We start from the raw sequence: 27,524 nt of genomic DNA on the forward strand, positions 1-27,524 counted from the left end.
GCCTCAGACAGAGCATATAAAGCACAGACAGTTTAGAGATTACTGATTAAAATGCGAATCCTTACACCTAACCTGCTGTTCAAGACCTGAAGTGGCTGACAATGTGAGTGGTAGGAGCACTGATCACAGTTTAAAGAGATGTGTATTGTCTCCAGACAGTACAGTAAGTGAGGTTTTGCAAACCCAGGCCTTTAACAGCGCTATTGAAATTCAAATTGTTGCTACCACAGTGGGATGAAGGTGACGCATTTCCTCTGTGCCTCCTGCCTGCTCTGGAATTTACAAATCATTCTTTTTAAAAAATATTCTTCCATGAGCATGTTTGCTACCTATGCCAAATTGTCCTTGAGAAGGTGGTAGTGAGCCACCCTCTAATCTGTTTGATGCGGCTACTCCCAAAATGCTGCTAAGAAGGAGATTCAGTATTTTGACCAGCAACAGTGAAGGAGCAGCGATTTATAGTTCCAAGTCGGAGTGGTGTGTGGTTTGGAGGAGAGCTTGCCAGTGTGGTGGTGCTCCCATGTTGTTCTTGTCCTTCAAGGTGGTAAAGGTTGTGGGTTTGGCAGCTACTAACAAAAGAACCTTGGTGTCTTGCTGCAGTGATTCAAGTATACAGTACACACTTTTGCCACAGTGCTGGGTGGGACTGTTTTAAATTGATGGATGGAGTGCTGCTCAAGGGGGCTACATGGCATAGTGCCTAGATTGGAACATTGCTGTAGGGGTTCCCAAGGCTTATGTCCTAGGCCCAGTCACCTTCAGCTACTTTATCGATGACCCCCCCCCCCCCCCCCCCCCCCCCCACACACACACACACACACACACACACACAACCATCAGGTCAGAAGTGTGGGTGCATGCTAATGATTTCAGTCATTTACATCTTCTCAGATCCTGACATTGTCTATGTCAATATCCGGTGAAACTCAGATGGCATTTGGGATTGGGCTGATATGTGGCAAGTAATATGCACCCCATACAAGTACCAGGCAGTGACCATCTCCGAGACAGAAGAGACTAACCATTTCCCCAGGACATTCGATGGCATTACCCTCACTGATACCCCACTGTCAACATTCTGGAGGGTTACCCAGTATGATGTCAAGCTTCTTGAATGTTAGTACTGCACTAATCCAAGCAAATGGAGAGTATACCATCACACTCTTGATTTATGTTTTTTGGGGGAAATGGCTCTGGAGAGTTAGGTGAGTTACTCATCTTAGTGTCTGACCTTCTATTGTAGCACCAGTATTTATACAGCTGCTCCAGTTCAGTTTCTGGTCAATGGTAACCCCCAGAATGTCGACAGTGGAATATCAGTGAGAGTAATGCCCTTGAATGTCCAGGGGAAATGGTTAGTCTCTTCTGTCTTGGATATGGTCACTGCCTGGTACTTAAGTGGCAAGTAATATGCACCCCACACATCAGCCCAATCCCAAATGCCATCTGAGTTTCACTGGATATTGACATATCCAATGTCAGGATCTGAGGAGCTGTAAATGACTCTGAAATCATTAGCATGCACCTACACTTCTGACCTGATGGTTGGGGGAAGGTCATCGATAAAGTAGCTGAAGGTGATTGGGCCTAGGATGTAACCCTTGGGAACCCCTACAGCAATGTTCCAATCTAGGCACTACACCAGAAACTTGTGAAGCACGCTACAGATGAAATGTTCATCCTTAAGTGTGATCTAGTGCAAGCTGAAGCAAATTCATTTTAAAGATCCAAATCACAGTATACATAGAAATCAGTCTGATTTGATTTCTTATTGTCACATTTTGGGATACAGTGAAAAGGTATTGTTTCCTGTGTGCTATAGGAACAAAACATTACCATTCATAGAGTATACAGGAGAGAAGGAAAGGAGAGAGAGTGCAGAATATAAGATGTTGCAGTTACAGATAGTGTGTAAAGAAAGATCCACTTAATATATGGTAGATCCATTCCAAAGTTTGACAGCAGAGAAGATGCTGTTCTTGAGTCAGTTGGTACATGCTCTCACACTTGTCTCCTGGAAGGAAGAAGGTGGCAGTGTGTGTCCAGGGTATGTGAGGTCCTTGATTCCGCTGGCTGCTTTTCTGAAGCAGCAGGAAGTGTCAAATCAATGGATGGGAGGCTGGTTTGCATGATGGACTAGGTTACGTTCACAATCCTTTGGAAACTCTGGGAAGTCAGTTTCTTGAAAGAAGACCCAAAAATAATTATCTTTTTGCTGTATTTGTTTTTCATTTAGGGCAAGTTGACTTGACTTGAGCATCCAGTCTGATTTTCTTTTAGAAAAAATTGAAGGTGAACTCTTGTCCAGCAACTATGGAATGGGAAACTGGAGGCCCTCAGGTTTTGATAGTCTTTGAAATCTGAGCAAGAAAATAATTCTAATCCTGAACTAATTCATTGTATTTTGGGTTGAGTCTCTTCCAGACCACAGAAAGACTGTCCAAATCTGTAAAAGCCCTAATACTCTGCAGTGAATACAATGGAAAATATTAAATAGACTGGCCAAATGTTACTCTGCTTCCAAATATGGTGCTGCTTGAAACCCAGAATCTTGCCATCCCCAAGGCAAGCCAATGTTGAGTTCTGGTTTTGGATCAGTAACTTGAATAGGGACCAACTTTTTCTCCTGAATGCCAATCTGCCTGAAATGGGCAGCCAGGTTTATTCACCCCTACCCTGACCCCTCCTGTCTTCCAAAGATTCCTGTAAATACATGATACCTGGAATTAGTTCAGTGTAAGAATAAACCTTTCTCTTGTTTAAACCTTATGAGTAGTACAGAAGCTTGAGGATTCTGTTTCCAAGTGTTTATATGACTTTTCTCCCTCTCGCCTTGCCTACTCTCCAGTCAACAATCTCCCAAATCTTGAGGTTTGAATGAAGTTCACAGCGTTGTTGTAGATGTGGTTAAAAGCAAGAGTTCTTGTGGGAACTGATGATTTGGTAAGCAGATTACTGAAATTGATTTTTTTCACTGCAAAACAGTAATCGGGTGGTGTAGCCCTGCCTTCCTCCTTGGGTTCAGGGAGTGACCTGAGGCCTGAAGTAAACAGGGTGGGAAGTAGGAGAGGAATCCATTTGCTTTTCCATTAATTCCTCCCTCAGACACATTGGAGGGATCCATGGGAATCCTTCATTCAAATAGCTGGTTCCCAAATGGACAAGGGAAATCATGGACCTGCTCTGTAATTGGAAGTATCATGGACATGCCTGATCTGTTCTGAAGCTGCAATTTTCTCCTCGTGTACTGTTTTTAGAAGTGAGGTGCTGGTTAATATTCAGAGCAAGAACACTGCCCATCCTCTTCCCTTTTACTCAACATGGAGCCCAATTATAGCACAACACTTCCTCCAGTTAGGCCACAGCATCTGCGGAGCAGGATTGCATCCATTCATGTGTCTTGCTTTGTTCGCTATGTAAAACGTAGAAGTTGTTGAAATTTCTTTTGATTACTTCTAACCTGTTAGATTAACATTTGTGTCCTGGATGATTCAGATGTTTCCTAATTTAAATGTCCTCTTCTGCCCTTTTTTCGTCTGTTTGATCAAGATATTGAATATGTGGATCAGCTATGGTAAATGGTGGAGCAAGCTAGAGGGCTTCTAGTTTCTAAAACTTTCTTTAAAAAAAAGTATCCATGGGTATTCAGTGAGTTAGAGTGGATGATTGTTCATCTATAGAGATCGGTGCCATTCCTTTGAATCTTTATTGCCTTAACTAAAAATTCTGCAAGCACGTAACCTCGCATGCATTTTTTTTTCAAACATGTTCTTGTGCTCTGATCTCATGACTGTTCCTTTCATAATAAATAATTTCCTCCACACTCCATAAACACTTGAACTGTTGGAGCACATGATTTGAATCTTGACCCTTGAAGCTTAGTTTTGGATCTAACTCTGTCAGTCAAGTGATTTAATGTTTCTATCTACTTTGCTTCCATAGTCTCATTTCTTTCCTTTGTGTCGACATTGATTACTCGCAAGGACTTTGCATTCTGAGATCTCTCGAGTATCTTATCAAAGTGACTCATGTTGATCTGTGGTGAACGTGGGCAGGTTATTCAATCACAAGTGAAGTTGTTGTGGATCCCCTCCCGAAGATAAATAGTTTTACTTTAGCACCCTAAAAATCACTTTAAGCATTCACTCCTCCTCCACCTCTCTCGCATTTTTGCAGATACAACCAGAAAGAATGCTTTCTGTGGTATATCACGGCTTGGTATGGCTCCTGCTCTGACCAAAACTGCAAGAAATTATAATGGATTGTGAACATAGTCCAGTCAATCACATAAACCAACCTCCCATCCATTGATTCCATCTACACTTCCCGCTGCCTTAGAAAGGCAGCATAATCAAGGATCCTATGCACCTCAGACATGCTCTTCCACCACTTTCTGCTGGGGGAAAAAGACAAAAGTCTGAGGTGGTGTACCAAGTGACTCGAGAACAGCTTCTTCTCTGCTGCCATCACCCTTTTTAATGGTCCTATCACCCACTAAGCTGATCTACATCCTAGCTATGACTGTAACATCTATATTCTGCAACCTCTCCTTCTCTATGCTTTGTGTGTATAGAGCGCAATAAACAATACACTGTATCCTAATGTGACAAATCAAATCAACACGTGTCATCTACAAGATTGCATGCAGCAACTCGGCAATATTTTCCAAACCCGTGGCCCCTACCGCCTGGAAGGACCAGGACAACAGACTATCACTTGTAAATTCCCCTCCAAGTCCATGGATTTCAGCAAAGCCTTTGACAAGGTCCAACATGGGAGACTTGTAAAGAAGGCAAATGCACATGGGATACAAGATAATTTGATAAAGTGGATTCAAAATTTGGCTCAGTTGTAGGAGACAGTGATGACAGAAGGCTGCTTGAGTGACTGGAAGCCAATGTCCAGTGGTGTACCACAAGGATCTCTGCTGGTTCCCTTATTATTTGTCACTTGTATAAACGATGACTATGGGAATTGGGATTAAGATTGGTCAGGTGGTTAATAATGTGTGTGCTTGTGTGTGTCTTGGGTTACCACAAGATGCAGACGGGATGGTTAAATGGGCAGATAAGTGGCAAATAGAATTTAACCCTAAAAAGTGAGAGTTGACACACTTTGGACGGATGACCTTGACAAGGAAATAATCAATGGCATGATACTAGAAGTTCTATGGAACAAAGGGACCTTTGGCATGTTTATCCACAGATCTCTGAATGTGGAGGGATATGTTAGGAAGCTGAAAAAGGCACTTGGGCCATTTGCCTTTATTAATCGAGGCATAGATTACAAAAGGAGGGAGGTCGCGTTGGAGTTGCATAGAACTTTGGTGAAATCGCAGTTAGAGTACTGTGTATAGTTTTGGTCGCCAAGTTATAGAAAGGATGTTATTGCGCTGGAGGAGGTGCAGAGGAGATTATTCAGGATGTGGCCTGGGATGGAATATTTTAATTATGAAGAGGTTGGATAGGCTTGGGTCATTTTCATTGGAGCAGAGAAGACTGAGGAGCAACCTGATTGAGGTGTAGAGTGGATAAAGAATATCTGTCACCTTAATTGAAGGGAGTGTCACAAGGGGACATAGGCTCAAGGTGAGTAGCAAGGTATTTAGGGGAGATGTGAGGAAAAATATTATTACCTTGAGGGTAAACATTTTACCCAGATGTGCTGCCTGGCAGGGCGGTAGAGGCAGGTTGCCTCTCATTCTTTTAAAAAGTAGTGGCACAGTGGTTAGCACTGCTCCCTCACAGCACCCAGGGACCTGGGTTCAATTCCCAGCTTGAGTCACTGTTTATGTGAAGTCTGCACATTCTCCCCATATCTGTGTGGGTTTCCTCCGGTTTCTTCCCACAGTCTAAAAGATATACCGGTTAGGTGCATTGGACATGCTAAATTCTTCCTCGGTGTACCTGAACAGGAGTCAGAGTGTGGCGACTGGGCGATTTTTCACAGTAACCTCATTGCAGTGTTAACGCAAGCTTATTTTGTGACAGTAATTAATAAAGTACCTGGAAGAGCACTTGGCATGTCATAATATTCAAGGCTATGGCCCTAGTGGGATTAGGTGGGAGGTTAGTTGTTTCTCATATGACACTGCAGATTTGTTAGGCCAAAGTGCCTCTTCTGCACTATGATTCTGTAAGTCGCACTCAATCATGTCTTAGAACTGTGCAGCCCTTCTTCTGTTATCCTGGACCAATGTCCTGGAATTCTTTGCCAAACAGCAATGTGGGTGCACCGTCACCACATGGACAGAAAATGGCTCCTCACCATTTTGAGGAGCAAACTGAGATTGGCAACAAATGCCTGCCTTGCCAGCCACATCCCTTGAACACATATTCAAAAATTGCCCTCGAGTGCACACTGTCAGTTTTAAAAGAAAATCCATGGATCGTTAGAAGTAGGAACTTTATCCGTTGTTCCCCCTCCCTAGTTTCAAGAGTGACGTGGCTAGTTACTGTGCGCGTAACATAATTTTATGGTATCAGTAAGTTCCACGTAGCCTGTGGAACGGCAGAGAAGTCAATGTCTTAACAATCTGGTAGCTCAGTGTGGCATTCACTAATGCACCTCTTAAACTGAAATTCAGAAAAGCAAAAATTTTTGGTAAAGTAAAATATGCCATGTCCTCATGATATAGACCAATTAATGATCAGGAATTAAGTGAGCATGGACCAAATGGCAGGATTTCTGGAGTTTGGAATTTCACGTGGCCCACTATTGTAGTTGTGTTTAATCTTAGAACCCCATCAAGATGTTGCTCAAGACAGAATGACACATTATTCTTGAGAAATGAACGTGTTCTCAATGAGTAATTTGGGTGATTTTTCTTTTGGCCTGAAATCTAGTTCAACTTTTTGACTCATTTATTGTACCACATCACAAGAACTTTTTCTAAATTGGGAACATGACAATTAGGGCTCATCAAGACCTGCAGTTTGTGCAGGAACAAGGCCATAGCTGTAGATTTGGAAAATGCAGAACAACGCAAGAGGATGACTTGCTGGCGTGAGTATGAAATGAATTAACGCCCAACAACAAGGAAGTGTTTTCTTAAACATGAGTGTTTGTCTTCCTGCCTGTCATATGAGCTAATTCATCAGTTTTGCATGGGGTAACTCAATAATGTCAATGGTTCGTTTGCTCCTCTTCTCTCATCCACCCCCCCCCCCCCCCCCCCCGCCAACCCTGCCTCAGAACAACAAGATTAGGATTACCTTGTTTGAGCCTTTTTTTATACAGCACAGTGGCTATTTAACTCACTCACCGATTCAAGCCACTCAAATATCTTGAGAGAGGAAATAGTTTAGAAAGTTGCATTCTCCACAGGCAGAACTAACAATTGTTCCCCACGTGATACTGGACGAGAAAGAAGATCACATTGTCACGTGAAGCTGGACTGGATTTTAAAGTGCAAAGGAGATATCTCTTCTGCAACGGCACTGTATGGAAATGGGTGGCACAGTGGTTAGCACTGCTGTCTCTCAGCACCAGGAGCCCAGGTTCAATTCCAGCCTCTGGTCACTGTCTGTGTGGAGTCTGCACATTCTCCCGTGTCTGCGTGGTTTTCCTTTGTATGCTCCTGTTTCCTCCCACAGTCCAAAGATGTGTGGGTTGTGTTTGGCTATGCTAAATTGACCCTTAGTCTCAGGGGGATTAGCAGGTTAAAGGTGTGGGGTTACAGGGATAGGGTCTGAGTAGTATTATGGTCAGTGTAGACTCGATGGGCCAAATGGCCTCCTTCTGTACTATAGGGATTCTATACAGCCAGGTATGAAGTGTGATTAAAGTGTGTGGCCTGAACCAACCCAGCTCAGGCAAGTTGTGTGGTACTGAAGGATATAACATGGGAGGTGGTGGCATTGTGGTATGTCACTGAACTAATAAGCCAAAGACTCACCGCTAATGCTGTGGGTTTGAATCCCACGATACAGATATCAAAATTTGAATTTGATTTTAGGCAGCACAGTGGTATGGTAGTTAGCACTGCTGTCTCAGCGCCAGGGACCCGGGTTCAATTTAGGCCTTGGGTCACAGTCTGTGCATAGTTTGCATGTTCTCCCTGTGTCTGCGCGGGTTTCCTCCAGGAGTTCTGGTTTCCTCCCACAGTCCAAAGGTGTGGGGGTTGGGTTGTTTGGCTATGCTAAATTGACCCTAGTGTCAGGGGATTATTGGGGAAAATACGTGAGGTTATGGGAAAAGGCCCTGGATGGGATTGGGGTAGGTTTGGACTCGATGGGCCAAATAGATTCCTTCTGCGCTGTAGGGATTCTGTATAACCTGGAGGAAGATAGTGTGGGAGAGAGTAAGACGAGAACAAGGGCATAATTGTTGGAAAGTAATGAATTGTTTTAATATTTCTATTGCACAAATGCCAAGCCAGAAAATTGCCAACTGCTGAATATCATCTAGAAAAAGTCAAGAACTAAATTAAAGTAGCAAGCTTTCAAATAGCTCTGAATATAGACAGGGCCATCACTTCATGATGGCAGGCAACAGTATTCTCTTTTATTACACATGATTCCAAGTTATGCACTAATGTTTTGGGTTTGCATTTTACAATTCAAAGCCATTCCTCCTTCTTTGAAAAGAGAAAACTTTAAAGGCTTTGCTTATGGTTGGGAAATAAGTGGTTATATTAAGAATGCAATAAGACTGCACTGTAACTTCAGCTGCAGAAATACTCAGAACATTCAGCATTGGTATTACAAGGAGCAGCAGCTACTCGTATGTATGTGGCATCTTACATTCAACTTACAATTGAAAGTTCTGAGATGCTTCACGAGTATTGTGAAAGAGCATGTCACCAAGCTACTTAAGATGATGTTGGGTCAGATGACTATAAGCTTGGTCAAAGAGGTAGTTTTTTTTAAAGGAGTGTCATAAAAGAGAAATTTGTTAGTATTACAAGTAGGTTTACATTAACACTGCAATGAAGTTGCTGTGAAAATCCCCTAGTCACCACACACCAGTGCCTGTGCAGTAACGTTGAGGAAGAATTTAGCATGGCCAGTGCACCTAATCAGCGCACTTTTAGGATGAAGAGGGGAAACCTGAGCACTTGGAGGAAACTTGTGCAGGCTCGTTACAGTCAACCGAGCTGGGAATCGAATCCTGGCACTGCGAGACAGCAATGCTAACTGCTGTGCTGCCTGAAAAGAGGTAGCAAGGTGTAGGGAAGGTATCCAGAGCTTGGGGCCTTAGCAAACAAAGGCACTGCCCCGAGTCAGTAGGTCAAGTTCACAGAACTGCATCGTTTGTTTCTAATGATGAGTCCAGAAATTTGTGAAAGTGGAGACATGAATACTAAAGGTTGAGTGTTCAGTTCCCAGCTGTGGTGGGGTTAGAGGTGATTTGATTTGATGTATTATTGTCACACTAACATAGATGAAAAGTATTGTTTCTTGTAGGCTTTACAGACAAAACAGCATACCATTCGTAGAGAAGGAGAGGAGAGTGCAGAATTTAGTGTTACAGTCATCTAGGGTGTAGAGAAAGATCAATTTAATGCAAGGTAAGTACATTCAAAAGTCTGATAACAGCAGGGAAGAAGCTGTCTTGAGTTGGTTGTTACGTGACCTCAGACTTTTGTCTCTTTCTCCTGGTGGAAGAGAGAACATCCAGGGTGCATGGGGTCCTTTAATAATGCTGGCTGCTTTGCCGAGGCAGCGGGAAGTGTAGACAGAGTCAATGGATGGGAGGCTGGTTTGTGTGATGGATTGGGTGTTGCCCTGTCTCATTTTTTTTGATGCATTTTCCAAAATTGAGGTTACTGTGATTTTTGTCTTTTTAAAGCTGGAAGCCTGTTCTGGAAAGGATTGCCTGTGAGCAATTTAAAAAAAAATACATGTACCAAGTCAAAATTAACTGAATTTTTGTATGACTACTATGTTGCAATCAGAGGCTAAAGCACAGCAGACCTCCAGGAAGAGCAGCAGTCAGTGGGGACGGGTAATTGAAAACAACATGCAAAAGAATTTTCATTTCGCTGCAATTAAATAAAGTTGTACTTGTGAGCAGAGCAAGTTTTGAGATTTTGGTCCTTTTTATTAAAAATTCATTTTATGGGATGTGGGTGCCACTGGCTGGGCCAGCATTTATTGCCCTTCCCTAATTGCCCTTGAACTGAATGGATCGTTACCGAGGGCATTTGAGAGTCAACGACATTGTTGTGGACCTGCGGTCGCACGTAGGCCAGACCGGGTCAGGACGGCAGATTTCCTTCCCTAAGGAAGAGTAGTTAGAACAGTAGCAATTAAGGGAGGCATTGGTGTACTAGTATTGTTGCTGGACAAATAATCCAGAGACTCTGGGTTATACTCCCAGAACCCCAGGTTCAAATCCCATCAGGAGGCTAAGGAAATTTGGCATGTCTGCTATGACTTTCAGCAATTTCTACAGATGCACCACTGAAAGCATCCTTTCTGGATGTATCACAGCTTGGTATGGCTCCTGCTCTGCTCAAACACCACAAGAAACTACAGAGACTTGTGAATGTATCCCAATCCATCACGCAAACTAGCCTCCTATCCATCTACACTTTCTGCTGCCTTGGAAAAGCAGCCATGAACAGTATGCTTTATCTGTATAACGCACAAAAAACAATACTTTTCAAGGTATCGCAATACATGTGACAATTGTAAACCAAATCAAAATATATTGAGGTTTCCAATCTTGCTTCAGCACAAGTCTTTCTATTCAGCCTATTTGGTAAATACCCTTGTTAAGCAGTTATTAACTTGTAAAATGTTCCACAGTCTCAACCTTGAACATCTATGTTTTCATCTATTTAAACTGAGTACATATGCAATCTGTCCTGAATGTAGTCAATAAGTTGAGAAAATTATTCCAAAAAGGAGTGCCATATATTTTGTGGAATTCTTGAGATCTGTGTCATAACTAATCTTGGTACAGTCCATTTGAATCAGAGTATATTCTGTTTGAAGCTATATCATTGTTTAATAGAATTGGCTGGTAGAAGTGTGGAATATGCTCCCACAAAATAGCAACATAAACGGAGCTGGTATATCATTTCAAATCTGAGATTGTTAGTCAAGGGGGTGCAAAGGCTTATGGAATCAAAGTACAGATAAACCATCTCATTGAAGGATGGAACATTATTGCACTTTTTATAGCTTGACACTAATTAATCATGAATAAAAAAGTGGTTTACAGATGAACAGTGAAAACTCATTCATCCTTTATCTTTTATTTCCTATAGGCTCCATTAAAGGATAAAGTTATCTTCTCTGGCAACCTCTATCAATACATGGAAATAAACAGGAAGTGGAAGAACAGATATTTTGTCGTCCACGATGACTACGATGTGGCATTTTATGATGGCAAAATGGTATGTTACTTTTTAGCCTACGGGAGCAATTGTGAGCCATAACCTATCACCGTTAACCAGGAATGAAAAGCCTATTGTGGAGTGTCTGAGGATTCTGGATCTGTACTCGACAGAGTCTAGAAAGATAAGGGGGGGGGGGGAAATCTCATTGAAAGTTACAGAATGCTAAAAGGCCTGGATAGAATGGACATGGGAAAGATGCTTCTATTACTAGGAGACACTAAGATCTGAGGGCACAGCCTTAGAGTAAAGGGATGACCCTTTAGAGTTGAGATGAGGAAGAATTTCTTCAGCCAGAGGGTAAATCTGTGGAATTCTTTGCCGCAGAAGGCTGTGGAGATTGGATCATTGAGTGTATTTAAGACAGCAATAGGTTCTTGATTTGGTAAGGGGATCAAAGGTAATGGGGAAAAGTCGGGAGAATGCGGTTGAGAAACTTATCAGACATTGTGTGCTCTGTCATTCAATGGGCTGAATGGCCTAATTCTGCTCCTATATACTATGGTCCAACGCAATGAGGAAATTTGTATAATATATATTTTTTAATCTGACTGATGCTACCCAGTGCACATATTAAATAATAGGTCAATGCTGATGACTAGACAGTTGAGAGTTGAAAAACTGTTAGGTCTTTGTGCTGTGTGCTCGATGCTTCTCACATGGTTGTCAATCTGTTTGTGCATGAGCCCAAAATAAGGGGCCATTACCTTAATTTGAGCTGGTCCATTCACAAACAGTTGATAGAATTGGCTGATAGAACACGCTTTCCCCTATTGAAAAAAGCAAAAAGGTGCCATCTCGATTCGTCACTGTAAATCCTGAGATTGATAGCCAAGGATAGAAAGGGATAAGGAGCACGGATGGACAGATAGAATTAAGGTACAGATCAACCATGGGTCTCGTTAAAGGATGGAACAATATTGCTTATTCTTTTTAATAGCTTTGCACCAAAGATTTACTTCAATTATTGTGACTGTCACAATAAATCATCTTGCACTAGTTAAATACATCACAGCCTGGAAAAGTAGGTGCACGCATTCTTCTGTGGCAATTTTTTTTGGGAGTGTCCATATTTCTGAAAGAACCATGGTAAATGCAGTAATTTGACATGACTAAATGCTGTGGATAAATAGTTCAGCCCCACCCTTAGCAAACCAACTTTTTGTTAAAGTTTCAAGTACTTCATAAATACCCATCATGAGAGACAGGCTGAACCGGAGTTTAAAAGGTTCCATGGCAATGGGACAAAGTGATGGCCTAAAGGTTGACAACCAGTCTTCTTTCCTGTCACAGTGCAGTCAAAATCTTCCTAATGCACAGAGAAATGAGTGAACAACCAACAGACCTCCAGCTCAGTATGTGCTTGGTATATACCAGCACTGATTTACTTTCTGCAACTTCAGTTGTCAGTGAGTTCTTCCTACTTGGGCTCAAAGAACTAAATGGTCTATTCCTGTTCCTCTTCCTGACCCTGCAGGATGACCAGACAAAAGATTTCAGGACGATAATCACAATTGCAATCTGCGTTTTTAAAAAAAAAACACAAACAGCATGTCACAGGACATCTTGATTACTTCGATAGTGCTAGAGCCACAAATTCAAACAAGATCCTCAGCACCTAGGCAACATGGTGGCACAGTGGTTAGCATTGCCACCTCAGTGCCAGGGACTCGGATTTGATTTCCAGCTTGGGCCACTCTGTGGAGTCTGCACCTTCTCCCTGTGACTACATGGGTTTCCTCTGAGTGCTCCAGTTTCATAGACCATAGAAGGCCTACAGCACAAACAGGTCCTTCGGCCCACAAGTTGCGCCGAATATCTCTACTTGGCTTACCTACAACCCTTAATCCTACTAAGTTTCATGTACTCATCCAGAAGTCTTTTAAAAGACCCTATCAAATTCGCCTCCGCCACCATTGCCGGCAGCTGATTCCACACGCCCACCACCCTCAGTGAAAAAACTTACCCCTGACATCTCCTCTGTACCTACTCCCCAGCACCCTAAACCTGTGTCCTCTTTCCCCAGGGCTGAAATGGCTGCCAAAAAAGTCTGAGAATCCACCCGATCAATACTTCTCAAGATCTTATACACTTCTATCAGGTCACTTTTCTCATCCTCCTCCTCTCCAAGGGAAGACTGAGCTCTCTCAACCTATCCTCAAGGCATGCCACCCAATCCAGGCAACATCCTTGTAAATCTCCTCTGCACCCTTCCTGTAATGAGGTGACCAGAACTGAGCACAGTACTCCAAGTGGGGTCTGACAAAGGTCTTATACAGCTTATACAACTTTCCTCCCACAGTCAAAGTCATGCTGGTTAGGTGCATTGGCCATGCTAAATTCTCCCTCAATGTACCTGAACAGGCACTGCAGTGTACCACCAAATGAGCACTGAAAAGAAAATCACAATTAACATTCAGTTGGGTCTTCATTACCCTAGAATCTCAACTTGTGACCTCATTGGGGCGTGTCTCTCAGTTTGGGCAGCCTTGTTTTAGCCCACTTCTTTTCCTTTATCTTGTCGCTTTAGCTGTTGTTTCCTCAGCTGGATAGTTCATGCTTTTCACTGTCCTCTCATCTATTTTGACACTACTTCAATGTTCCACGAGACATCTTCATTGTCTTACCCTTGGGGGTCTATCATCCAAATGGGTCCTGGCTTTCTGTTGAACAGTCTGCAATCCATTTAGCCTGTTTACTTCCTCTCTGGGACTTGAGTGTTTATTGTCTTCCTCTTTAACCCCCACCCCTCTCCTTCCTGGATCCTTTCTCTCACTGTACAAAAGGACTTCACTATCTTTTGTTTTTACTTCTGCGGAAGGAACTATCAAACAAAACATAAATTTATATTTTCTTTGCACAAGGTTTGACAAACTGTTACTTGCTTTCATGTCAGACCTCCAATGCATGTTGTTTTTTAAATTGGTGCTTGTGACAGATTGTGGAGTCACAAAGGCTAGACAGCGTATCCAAATATCCTACCCTCCTCCCACACCTTGACAGTTGGGAATCATCCAAGTGTGTAGGTTTGATTTTATTTTCCATAATAATTACAATCAACTTCCTTGTCATTCCTTTGCTCATACAGTTAATGGATGTTTACTAATGAAAATGCCCAGAAACATGAATTTTGCAGCTTTATCTACCAAAGACATGAGAATTAAGTGATACAGTGGTTTAGCACTGCGGTCTCAGTGCCAGGGACCCGGGTCCAATTCCGGCCTTGGGTGACTGTGTGGAGTTTGCACATTCTCCCTGTGTCTGTGTGGGCTCCAGTTTCCCACCTCAGTCCAAAGACGTGGGGTTATGTGGATTGGCCATGCTAAATTGCCCCTTGGGGATTAGCAGGGTAAATCCTTGGGGTTACGGGGATGGGACCTGGGTAGGATTGTTGTTGGTGCAGACTTGGGCTGAGTGGCCGCCTCCTGCACTATAGAGATTCTAAGATCTACAACTGTTGGACAGTTCTCGCCAGCAGATTATATCTCTAAGAAATTCACTGTTTCAACCATACATTTCTGGAGTTCTTACAGTCGCCATCTGTATTTGGATCTGTGTGCAAGATTGAAAAAAAAACAGGAAATCAATCATTGGACTGAAATGTTTGACAGTTATCAGAGCTTCACTATTCGTAGTTTGAGATACTTGTAGCGGGTTCAGCTTCTGAACCAAGAAATATCTCGACTCGTATCAAAAAGCATTTATCTTGCAAACCTGAAGTTGGACACAACACTACTTGTGCTGCAGTGTTGCCAAGGATTTGGCAACTTTACGTATAAGGAAGCCATAGCCAGAATTCTCCGACCTCAAATGCAGCTGGCATTCTCCAGTCCCACTGCTGTGGTTGGAGATTTGGCTGAGTGTCAGGTTTTCAGTTCTCGCTGGCACACCATCGGAGAATTCCAGCCTATTATTCCTTTAAATGCTGAAATACAAGTGTATGTATGCAACCGATCAAGAAAAGAGGCAGTGACCCAGTGGTATTATCGCTAGACTATTGCCAATGCTTGGATTTGAATCCTACCATGGCAGATGGTGGAATTTGAATTCAATAAAAGAAATTTGGAATTAAGAATCTACTGATGAACATGAAATCATTGTCAGAAAAACCCATGGTTCACTAATGTCCTTTAGGGAAGGAAATCTGCCATTCTTACCTGGTCTGGTCTACATGTGACTCCAGGACCACAGCAATGTGGTTGACTCTCAACTGCCCTCCAAGGACATCTAGAGATGGGCAATAAATGCTGGCCAGCCAGCAATGACCAGGGCCCACAAATGAATTTTAAAAAGTTACAAAAAAAAACGTTTTTTTCTTCCCAGTCTTGCTCCTCAAAAGCAGTGCATTGACTCTCATTTCCATAGACCCCCCTGTTCTTTTTTTTTCTCATGTTCACAATATACGTGAATTCACACATCGTCGCTACTTGACAAATCGTGTCTGCGTTTGTAGGATTCAATGTACTCAGTTACTGCTGGAACTGAATTTTAGATAGCAGTGTGAATTTGGAACGGTGAGGGTGTTTGCAAAGGGTTAGCATCCATTCTTTGTCGGGTGAGGGGAGCTGGGGGGGCGGGCAGGGAGGGAGGGGTGCAATCCGTATAACCTGCGCATCCTCGGAGTGTGGGAGAAAACCCACGCAGACACCAACCATGCCTGAGGATCCTAGTAAGCGATGAAAAGTCAATGTTATAATTATGGAAACACTCATAATTAACTTTACTGCTGCTCTGAAATCCTGATTGTTTTCCTTGGATTAGGTTAGGGTTGGACAACTTTTTTTATGCGGTCTTGTCACAGCAGCTCCTGACCAATACTTGCCCAGCATGACCTCAGGTGAATAGAATTATATTTAATTACCCATGGCGCATCTCCTTGGCCACAACATGCCTTTTATCCAGTGATCTCTCTCTCACTTGGCTGTACATTTTTAAAGTAAATTAAATGCCCACAGTTTGAAACCGATTGGAAGGAAATGTGGAACCAATAAACATTATAGCTCCCAGATGAGATGAAAGATTATCGTCTTGCGTATTATAATGGCATGTTGTCCTGCATCTTCTGCCCAAAAAACATAGGAAGCAGTCTCCACATTCTGCCGATTATTGTTCACACGCTAAGATTGCAGTGCACTTTATTGAGGGTGAACAGATAGATGATAGATCTTATATCTGAGCATGAAGGTGGAAAACCTTGCCCAAACAGCTGGTGTCCCAAACTTCCCCTCCAACTTAACATGAGGAAATGTTAATCATGAAGCAGAAAGAGGGGCTTTGATTTTTTTTTTAATTGTTTATGGGGTGGGGGCTTCGTTGGCTAGGCCAGCAATTATTGCCCATCCTTTATTGCCCTTGACAGGGTGGTGGTGGTGGTGGCCGGCTGCCTTCTACTACTGCAGCCCATGTAGCTTTGGATCACCGTGATGTGGAGATGCCGGTGTTGGACTGGGGTATTCACAGTAACCTAGTGTTGTGAGACTTCTTAAAGTCCAACAGGTTTATTTGGGAGCAAACACCACGAGCTTTCAGGGCTGAAAGCTAGTGGTGTTTGCTACCAAATAGATCTGTTGGACTTTAACCTGGTGTTGTAAGACTACTTACTGTGTTGGATCACCCACAGTGCTGTTAGGGAGGGACTTGTAGGATTTTGGCACAGTGACAGTGGAGGAAAAAAGTTCATTTATTAATCATAAGGCTTACATAAATACCGCAATGAAGTTACTGTGAAACTCCCCTAGTTGCCACACTCTGGCACCTGTTCGGGTACACTGAGGGGGAATTTAGCACAGCCAGTGCACCTAATCAGCAAGTCTTTCAGACTGTGGGAGGGAACTGGAGCACCCTGAGGAAACCCACGCAGATACGGGGAGAATGTGCAGAGTCCTCGCAGACAGTGACCCGAGCTGGGATTTGAACCCAGGTCCCTGATGCTGTGAAGCAGCGCTGTGCCACTCCTTTCCAAATCAGGACAGTGAGTGGCTTGGAGCAGAACTTCCAGGTGGTGGTGTGCCTGCTGCCATCTTTCTTAGTGCTAGGTATGACTTACACCTGGAGAATAATCTTGCGTTACTGCCAGTATGCATGTGATGGACGATGGACTTGGCTATGTTCCCAACATTTTCCTTCACTGTATACCACAGATAATCGGAACTGAAGCCATCAACATTCTTGTAGAATGTTATCAATGCAGGCCTCTTTAACGGGTGTCATCTGATCCTTCATGAAATGTTCCTCTTCCAACACCTCTCCGTGCCCCCCACTCCTTTCCAATGCTTATCATTATCAGTGATCTCGCCCAATTCTGTGCGACTAAGGAGCATTCCCCTTGCCGTGCTGCTTTATTCTATTTTTCACTAGCAATTTGCAGATGTGAAATATTGGGTTCAGTACAAGAATACAATGCCGGAAACCTTTCCTGTCAGACTAATGTATCATTTCTCTGTTGTCTGCCAATTATACTGACCCGAGAGTCCAGTGAAAGATGTGTAAAAAGATCAAAAACGAATCCTCTCTGTGAAAGAGGAACATGAACTTTCAACTGTTCCTTGTTGGACTCAGCTGAGAATTGGCTTGTCCTGTGAGACACAAACGTTTAAAGGTGGCTTCCAGTCCTTTATTTCTTCAGACCCCAAACTGTGCTCTTGATTCCGGAAGCACCGTAACGTTAGACTGGGCTGGTTCCCTGGCCTTTCTTTTTTTAGATTGCAGAGGTGGATCTTTAGGGATTATGTATTAACTTTTATTCTTCCTGTTGTACAAAGGCTACAGATAATCAGTAGACCTCGGTGATTTGATTTCAATATCACTAAGACGATCAGGCTAACAAGTGTTTTTCTCATTCTACAAAATTCACACCAGACACAGCTAGTGGATGAAAAACCTAAATATGAAAAAAAAACCAGTAGCCTGGGTTTTTTTCCTGGTTGGATGGGTAGGGGAGGTTTGTGTGGAAGTGGCAGGTTTATTGATTTATGGGCTGGCCAGCCCTAGTTGCCCTTGTTCAGAGGGCAGTTGAGAATCAACCTCATTGCTGTGGCTCTGGAGTCACATGTAAGCCAGACCAGGTAAAGGTGGCAGATTTCCTTCCCTAAAGGACATTAGTGAAGCAGATGGGTTTTTCTGACAATCAACAGTGGTTTCATGGTCATCAGTAGATTTATAATTCCAGATATTTTTATTGAATTGAAATTCCACCATCTCCGTGGCGGGATTAGAACCCAGGTCCCCAGAACATTTGCTGAGTTTATGAATTAATAATCTAGAGAATACCGCTTGGCCATTGCCTACTCTAAAGGTGTAGGGGTATGCAGTGCCTCGTTTGGTTTCAGTACTCTGGTTGGATGTACTTTTTTTTTTAAAATGGCCATAGCCAATTTGGTAACTGAGTTTTTGTTTCAGGTTGGAGTTCACAGTGGAACTTGCATTTTTTTAAAAATCTTTTACTCCATCCAAAATAACCAAATTCAAATTCATTCAATTCAATGTCCCCAGGCAAGGGACTGATAAAATGAGGCATTGCACATGATTTTGTGTTTGAGCGGACAAGATCCAATCTGACAGGATGAGGCATTGCATTTTAGCAGGACTTTGGCAATGGAACTTCCTGGGTCATAGTGGGGAAGCTACAGAGAAGCTGATGAGACTCTTCCTTTCTTGTTCCCTTGTACATCAGCCTTTGGGGGTTTTTAAACTGTTGGATATCGTGTTAATTTTATAGATGTGTATGTAAATTAAGAAGTGGGTTAAAGCAAATTACTCTAGATGACTAACATATTGTAAATCCAATTTTCTCTTGCAGGCCTTTGACCGAGGAGCCAACCCTAAGGGAGTAATTAACTGTGCAGGCTACAAGGTGCTGAAGTCAATGGATCAATATCTGGAACTGATTAATAACAGTATGCCAGGTAACCAGTACCATATTTATACAAAGTTAAATTAAAGTTTGTTTATTAGTCACAAGTAAGGCTTACATTAACACTGCAATGAAGTTAATGTCAAGTTCCCCTAGTTGCCACAGTCCCACGCCTGTTCGGGTCAATGCACCTAATCAGCGCGCCTTTCAGAATGTGGGAGGAAACTGGAGCACCCGGATGAAACTCCACACGGTGATCCAAGCCGAGAATCGAACCTGGGTCCCTGGTGCTGCGAAGCAGCAGTGCTAACCACTCTGCTACAATGCCATTCTCTGGTGAAATTATGGGGAGAGAGAGAGGGGTGCATGTAACAAATTAAGATAAAAGAGGAGATGTTGGAAGAAATCAGCCAAGCATACACAATTAGCTACCTATTCCAAGATAAATATTGGGCAAATCTTGATGGGGAAATAAATTCAAAGAGTGCGACTTAATGTCCAGGACATCATCTAGATTTCCTCCATTCATGTTTTGTCAAAATGCTTATTAAACAGATTCTGTCTTATAAAGCCTATGCCTCACTTGTCTTGTATTCTGAACACTTAATGAGTTTCAAAATAAATAAGCACCCATGGAATACTGTGATTAACTCAGTGTGATATATAGGATATAAAAATCTCCATGTAAAAGGGATCTCACAAAGCACATGAGGAAATACACTAAGCATAACAGGGGTCATATCTCATTTCTGTTGCAGAAATGGAGGTGATAATTAACCAGGGGTGACCAGTAGGGGCAAATGAATACTTTGGCATTTTCCTTGATTATATTTTTAGCCCAGAGAGTGTTTATGCAGAACTTTCCTTCATTGTGAAGCCTAACAGGAGTGAAGTGTATGTGACCCCTCTGGAAGACAGTTTTGCTGAGTAAATTGACCTCTGAACTTTTTTGGTATGCAATTGGAGCAGCTTAGTATATGTAATCTTGTTCAATTTATAAATTGATAAGATTTATTGTGGGAGCCATCAAAGTGAAGGCTTTGAGGGAATTATTTTGTGACTGTTTCAACCACTTCTATTTACATTGTGGTCTAAAAGGAGTCAATGTAAATGATTTTTGATTGCCTAGGGTCAGAGGTAAGTTTATTTTAAGTATTCTATTTCCATTGGTGTCCATCTCCCATCCCTTTTCTGTGTTTTTTCTGCTTCTTGTCAGGAGGTTGTGTAGGGGAGAGAAGAAAAGTCCAGTAAAGCTGGTCTGACCATGATAGTGTGACTCTTAATAACACTTTGTGTCGTGGATGTGTTGATCAGTTATATGTTAAGAAATATTGACTATTTGGTGTTGCATTTAAAGGCTTACTAATTATTGATTTAAGATGTATGCAAATGTAAAACAGACAATATAATCAAAAATTGGCAAAATACTCAGACATTTGCCTATTTCACATAGTTACTGTAGGTATCGATGTAGTGTCAATTTTTAAAGAGATATTTGAATTCCCTGTGACCAACTTGAAATCTTCCTTTTAAATTTTAAGACTTTTACGGCAACAAATGAACTAAAAGCAATTTTGGATAAACACTTTAATAGGAAATTTACCTGCTAAAATATAGAAACGATGTATCCCATTTAACTTTTTAATGTGACTGAAAACCTCATGCCATAATACAGTGGCTGCTATCTGCAGAATTACTTTTACAAGAACCAATCCAACAATCCTCTTCAATGAATTTGCCTTTCCCTTTTTTCTCTAAGTTGTAAGATTCAACGTACACCACGTATGAATGAACTATAAATGCTTAATATGTATTAACCCTGTAACGGGATATGTATCCTTATCAGCCTCCAGTTTGCACTGCTTTTGGAGGGTGAGTGTTGTTTTATTGAGATGATTCTTTGTGGAAGAGCGGTTGGCCAGTGGGTAGCAAGTAGTCATTGCAAGTAGTCACGTCAGAGCTGCGAGAGAAAATGGAATTGTTCAGGGAAAGAGTTGGTCGGTTAATAGTGGAGAGCAGCAGTGAGCTGGAGTGAAAATGAATCTTCAGCCTTCGGCAGTGTGCTTGTGATTTTAAATCATTTTTTTGCTTGCCTCTGCCTCCTCTTGCACCCCCGCCCCCTGCACCCGCTCACTGCTTCACATATACAGACAACACACAGGTGGCACAGTGGTTAGCACTCTTGCCTCACAGCACCAGGGGCCTGGTTTGATTCCTTGGTTCACTGTCTGAGCAGAGCCTGCACATTCTCCCTGTATCTGCATGGGTTTCCTCCAGGTGCTAAGCTATGCTTCCCACACTCCAAAGACGTGCTGGTTAGGTGCATTGGCCATGCTAAATTCTCCCTCAGTGTACCCGAACAGGCACCAGAGCGTGGCAACTAGGGGATTGTCACAGTAACTTCATTGCAGTGTTAATGTAAGCCTACATGTGACACTAATAAATAAAATAAACATACACCATTGAATTGTCTGTCAAATCTTGATCTAGACATATCCACAATTATTGAAATGCTATTGAGATTTCTGGCTACTTTTAAAACAAAATCAAGACTTGTTAAAGGTAAATATTCTTTAGTCTCTGTATCCACTGCTTTTGCACTAATTTTAGTGGGTCTCACAGTTCAGCAGAATTAGACTTGGCTCAAATTATAATTGTTAACCAATTCTTGGGAAAGACGGCACAAATTGTACACACGACTATCTAAAATTATTTAAGATATTTATAACACAGCTGGCTGAGTGTCAAAACATGTTGCCAAACCAATTGCTCAGTCTTCATGTATGCTTTTTGATGACATCTTAACTTGGTGATCTTTGACATTGTGCTCATTTTACTGGGTGAATTATACTAGCGTCGTTACATTTTTAAAATTGTTTCTACTAACACTGACGCAGTGGGTTTAAAAATGCAAAGATTAAAAGGTGACGCATAGTGCCCCTCCTGTCTAAGTGACACATCATAGAATCCCCATGATGTAGATGGAGGCCTTTGGTTCGCCAAGCCTGCACCGACCACAATCCCACCCAGGTCTCAACCCCATAGCCCCATGAATCTATCCTAGCTAGTCCCCCTGACATTAAGGGGCAATTTAGCATGGCCAATCCATCTAACCTGCACACCTTTGTCTTTGTTCATCTTTTAGTTCATAGAATCCCTACAGTGCAGAAGGAGGCCATTTGGCCCATTGAGTCTGCACCAACAACAATCCCAACCAAGCTCCATCCCCATAACCCATGCATTTACCCAGCTGAGTCCCCCTGACACTAAGGGGCAACTTGGCATGACCAATCAACCTAACCCGCACATCTTTGGACTGTGGGAGGAAACCCACACAGATATGGAGAGAATGTGCAGATTCCACACAGACAGTGACTCATGCTGGGAATCAAACCTGGGTCCCTGGTGCTGTGAGGTCATACCACCACCAGGAGTGTTTCAACTATATTAGCCTCCAGATAATTGCCTCCCAACTTGCAGTCAACATAAGCTATCTGCCCACCTACCTCTCGAGAGAGAACTTAATTTTGTAAGCTTAAAATAATTAGTTTTCCGACCCTCAGTCCTGGGGTTGCTCCATGTATTAAAATTCACTGTATTTAAAAAGCTTCAAGATCTTCTGATGCGAGGACTATCTGTTTCTCTTTGGAGCATGCAGTGTTGTCTAGGCCTACAATCTGATTTGAAAGCGTGAGGCCACAAACCATTGTGGTTAGCAGTAAAACGGTGGCTTCTGACCATGTATCTCAAGAGGAAACACCATTTTATAATCTGCAGCAAAAGGGAACTTTGTACAACTCAAATCAGGCCTAGTTTCCAGTCTAGTTGTTTAATTTGCATTTAATGTTTTAACTCCATCCCAAAGCAAGATATCTCTTGACTAGGTATAGGGTATTCTTCCATTGTGTTGTACTTTGTGGTTATGCGATCCATTAAGCAAGTTCCTGTTAGCTCCTTTGTTAGAAAAATGAGATGAAATGCTAGCAAGATTGTTTGGTTTGCAGAGTGAAAATTCATGATGCAGGCTTTAATAATCATAGAAACCTTTTAGTGCAGGAGGAGGCCATTCGCCCCATTTAGTCTGCACCAACAGCAATCCAAGCTAGGCCCTGTCTTCCTAACCCCACTAATCCTGCTAACCTATGCATCCTGGGACAGTAAGGGGCAATTTAACATGGCCAGTGCACCTAACCCACACATCTTTTGGAGGAAACCAGAGGAAAGCCACGCGGATGCAGGGAGAACGTGCAAATTCCACAGGCAGTGACCTGAGCTGAGAATCGAACCCAGGTCCCTGGAGCTGTGAGGCAGCAGTGCTAACCATTGTACCACCGTGTCACCCCTAGGCTCCTGTAGTTGAATATTTTTCTCCTTCAGTATTGACCATAGCATTTTCAGGATTGTTGCAATTTTACTTAACAGTTGTAACATTGAATTGTTCAGTCATTTTTCGGTCCATCCAAATTATATTTTGGGCCACAAACAGTTGATGTCTTATTTTGTTGTTGTTTGTGGCTGTTGCTTTAAAAATAAGGTGAATTCTTCTTTGATCTCTTGCGATTGCATTGTGCCAAGGTGGGTGTATAATGAGAATGGAGCAGGAAATGCCTATGTGACCAATTTACTTCCACTCCTTTTTGGTGAGCATTTTGCATTCTTGACATAGTTAAGTGTTATTCTGCCTTTGGCAATGGTCGCTTTATCACTTAACTACAACCTAGAGTGATGCAGTGCAGACGAAAAGGTTAAGAAAGTGAGGTTTTGGACTCGGAGATCGGATAGAACCACAACAAGCTGCGTGTGGTGATAGGTGTGCAATGTTGGCCTCGGGCTTTCGTAACCACAGGCTGATGACACCTGTGCAGTTGGGGGTGGATAGAGGAGAGCTGGTGGATGTGGTCTGTCTTGATTTTCAGAAGGCGTTTGACAAGGCACCTCACAAGAGGTTATTGCAGAAGGTCAGGGGGCATGGAGTTGGGGGTAGGGTGTTAGCGTGGATAGAGGATTGGTTGTCAAATAGGAGGCAGAGAGTGAGGGTCAATGGGTGCTATTCAGATTGGCGGTTGGTGACTAGTGGAGTGCCCCAGGGGTCGGTGCTGGGCCTCAGCTATTTACCATTTATATAGATGATCTGGAGGAGGGAACCGAGTGTATGGTGTTGAAATTTGCTGATGACAGCAAGATTGGTGGAACGGCAAATTGCGCGGAGGGTGTGGAGAGTCTGCAGAAGGATCTAGATAGGCTGGGCGAATGGGCCAGGAACTGGCAAATGGAATTTAATGTTGGCAAGTGCGAGGTGGTCCACTTTGGTAGGAATAATGGTAGGAAGGACTATTACTTAAGTGGCGAAAAACTGCAGCAGGCGACAGTGCAGAGGGACCTCGGGGTCCTTGTGCATGAGTCGCAAAAACCCAGCCTGCAGGTGCAGCAGGTGGTCAGGAAGGCTAATGGGATGCTGGCCTTCATAGCGAGGGGGATTGAATATAAAAGTAGGGAGGTCTTGCTGCGGCTGTATAGGGCATTGGTGAGACCGCAGCTGGAGTACTGTGTGCAGTTTTGGGCGCCGTACTTACGCAAGGATATTTTGGCCTTGGAGGGAGCGCAGAGGAGGTTTACTAGGCTGATGCCGGGGTTGAGCTATGAGGAGAGGCTGAATACGCTAGGCTTGTACTTGTTAGAGTTTAGAAGAATGAGGGGAGATCTCATTGAGACGTATAAGATGATGAATGGGATGGATAGGATAGAGGTGGAGAGGCTCTTCCCGCTCAGAAAGGACAGTAGGACTAGGGGGCACAGCCTCAAGATAAAGGGGGGGGCAGTTTAGAACGGAGTTGAGGAGGAACTTCTTCACTCAAAGGGTGGTGAATCTCTGGAATTCTCCGCCTGTTGAAGTGGTGGAGGCTGCCTCTTAAATATTTTTAAGACGCGGGTTGATGGGTTTTTGATAAGAGAGGGGATTAAGGGTTATGGGGAGAGGGTGGGAATGTGGAACTGAGCCACGACAGATCAGCCATGATCTTATTAAATGGCGGGGCAGGCTTGAAGGGCTAGATGGCCTACTCCTCCTATTTCTTATGTTATGTTCTTATGTAAAGCTCAGCTTTCATTCATTCTTTGACCATTACCATCTACAGCTCTGTTCTCACCATTAGGCAGTTCAATTAAAGTTGCTTTTCCTACAAGAAGGAAGATTGCAATGAGTTGATGCCCAAATATTCCTGTGCAGCCGCTAATGATCATTTCAAAGTTAGGTCACTTGGCTGTGCTTTCACCATAAAGGTGTAAAATGTGTTGTGAAAACCCAAGAATATGGTCATGAAGTTAACATTAAGAGAAGGCATCTCCTAAAAGTTTGTGGCTGAATAAAATATAACTGCAGTAAATGGCACATTTTTTTTCTTTTCTTTTGGACCAGGAATCAAAGGAAAAGCCAGCAGCAACCCGTTTCTGAAGTGGCCAACTGAGTTTCGCACCATCTTATGGCACCCATATGAACATCATTACTACTTCTGTGTTATATCGGAGAAAGAGCAGCAGAAGTGGCACGCTGTGTTTCAGGATTGTGTGCGCCATTGTAACAATGGTAAGATCGCTCTGCACTTCATTTTTAAAAAGTAATCGCTACTTTTATCTGCTCTTGAAGGTGGGGGAATGATATTAAATTACACTTGGAAGTGCAAGTGCACATTTAAAACTTAAATGTCTGAATACATTCTTTTTTGAGCAAGGATCACAGATAGTGACAAAGAATGGAAACCTTGACTTGCTGTTTTCAGTCCAGGGCCATTTCTATTGGCCCAACCCTACAAGGCTGGAATTGGTAATCTATGCAAACACCAAAAAGTAAAGTTTATTTATTAGTCACAAGTAGGCTTACATTAACACTGCAATGAAGTTACTGTGAAGATACCCTAGACGCAAAACTCCAGTGCCTGTTCGGGTACGCTGAAGGAGAATTTTTAGTCTCTCTCTATCTCGCACAATGGTCACACTCTGGACATTAATGATCTGTATAGTTCGATGCCGTGTCAAGTAATGGATTTATGGGGAACTGTGCAATCACAAGGAGTTGCCATTTGTTAACTCTTGTTTGTGTTTCACATATTTTCCCTGTATATAACTTCATCATAAAATTTAGGAATGTATATAAAATTAAACTATTTGAGCAAGCTAGATGCTATTTTTACTACCTGACCATGGAACTGACTGCAGTTGCTCAGGGTGAGCTTTAAGTCAGGCTGCTGTATTTGCCGAGTGCAAATTGTCTACTTTCTAAAATAATTTGGAAGTTGGTTTATGTCTGGTTTTATTTATTGATTTGCAGATTCTTCAGTTTGCATTGTTAGGGTAAGAGCTTTCAATGGCGTTATCGTGACCGAGTTCACTCAATATAATCAGTCTGTCTCAAACCTTGTTCACGTGAAATGATTGGACACTTTTTAAAAATGGTTCTTTCTGCAACATTTAGCTGATGTGTTTGCTGTATTTTGCAGCTCAGATGTGTGCCCTCTGTCAAGGGGTACTTGCTAAAATGACAACAATAATAGTTTTGTTACTGCAGTAAAGGTCTTGAAGAACTATCTATGTGGGATGCAGCACTTAATTAAAATATTCACTTTCTCTTTGTGATAGGAATCAACACTGATTAAGGCTGTAAATGAATTGCTGCATTTTGAGTGGCATTGATGCAAGTCATTGAGCAAGGCGCAAACTTGTGTAACATTTACTTAAATGTTTAAGCACTGCACGATTTGTAGTGTTGCATTTTAGGGTTGGGAGTTCCCTGTGGCTGACCAGCGATGAGGGAGGAAAAAGATTTCTCGCTGTCATTTTTACCTGAGCAGTTTCTCCAAACCATTTGGGCCAATTTTTCTATTTCAGATAAATGTTTATTAATTTTCAACCATTAGTCAGAATTGCAATATGAATTTATCCAAGCTCTATAGTAAATGCATCTCCTTGCAATAATTCGGCAAGCATATGAAAAATAAAGCTTTTCAAATGTAAAAGTATACAACAATGGACACAGTCCATTTAAACCATTTTCATTCCTTGGACTATTTGATCTTAAAAATTACAAAACTCCTGCCAGCGAATCCTAAATGAGATTTGGGCTAATAACAACATTCCACTGTCCTTCCCATGCTTTAACTGCACCCCCGCCCCCCCCGCCCCCCCCCCCGAAGAGTTATTGACCATTGATGAAGGACTGACTAGACGTTTAATGAGAGGTGGAATTTGAGGGTCATTAAAGGAGGAATGGAATGTGGAGAATTGTAGCACACTGGGGAATTCTAGAATCTGGGGTCCAAATGGTTGACTGCG

General features: G+C 42.5%; 1 protein-coding gene across 2 annotated transcripts in view; it reads left to right on the plus strand.

The window, feature by feature from the left end:
* LOC145358227 (protein Niban 2-like) overlaps window positions 1-27,524 on the plus strand; it is a 206,121-nt gene that overhangs the window by 100,937 nt on the left and 77,660 nt on the right. For both annotated transcript variants that reach the window (XM_080212065.1, XM_080212066.1), the window contains exons 3-5: window positions 11,219-11,347; window positions 19,146-19,251; window positions 25,615-25,782. In XM_080212065.1, coding sequence (XP_080068191.1) covers window positions 11,219-11,347; window positions 19,146-19,251; window positions 25,615-25,782 — 403 coding nt within the window. The remainder of the gene's footprint in view (window positions 1-11,218; window positions 11,348-19,145; window positions 19,252-25,614; window positions 25,783-27,524) is intronic.

This window comes from Carcharhinus amblyrhynchos, chromosome 25, assembly GCF_965287045.1.
Source record: "Carcharhinus amblyrhynchos chromosome 25, sCarAmb.v2.hapA, whole genome shotgun sequence".
Taxonomy (NCBI): Eukaryota; Metazoa; Chordata; class Chondrichthyes; order Carcharhiniformes; family Carcharhinidae; genus Carcharhinus; species Carcharhinus amblyrhynchos.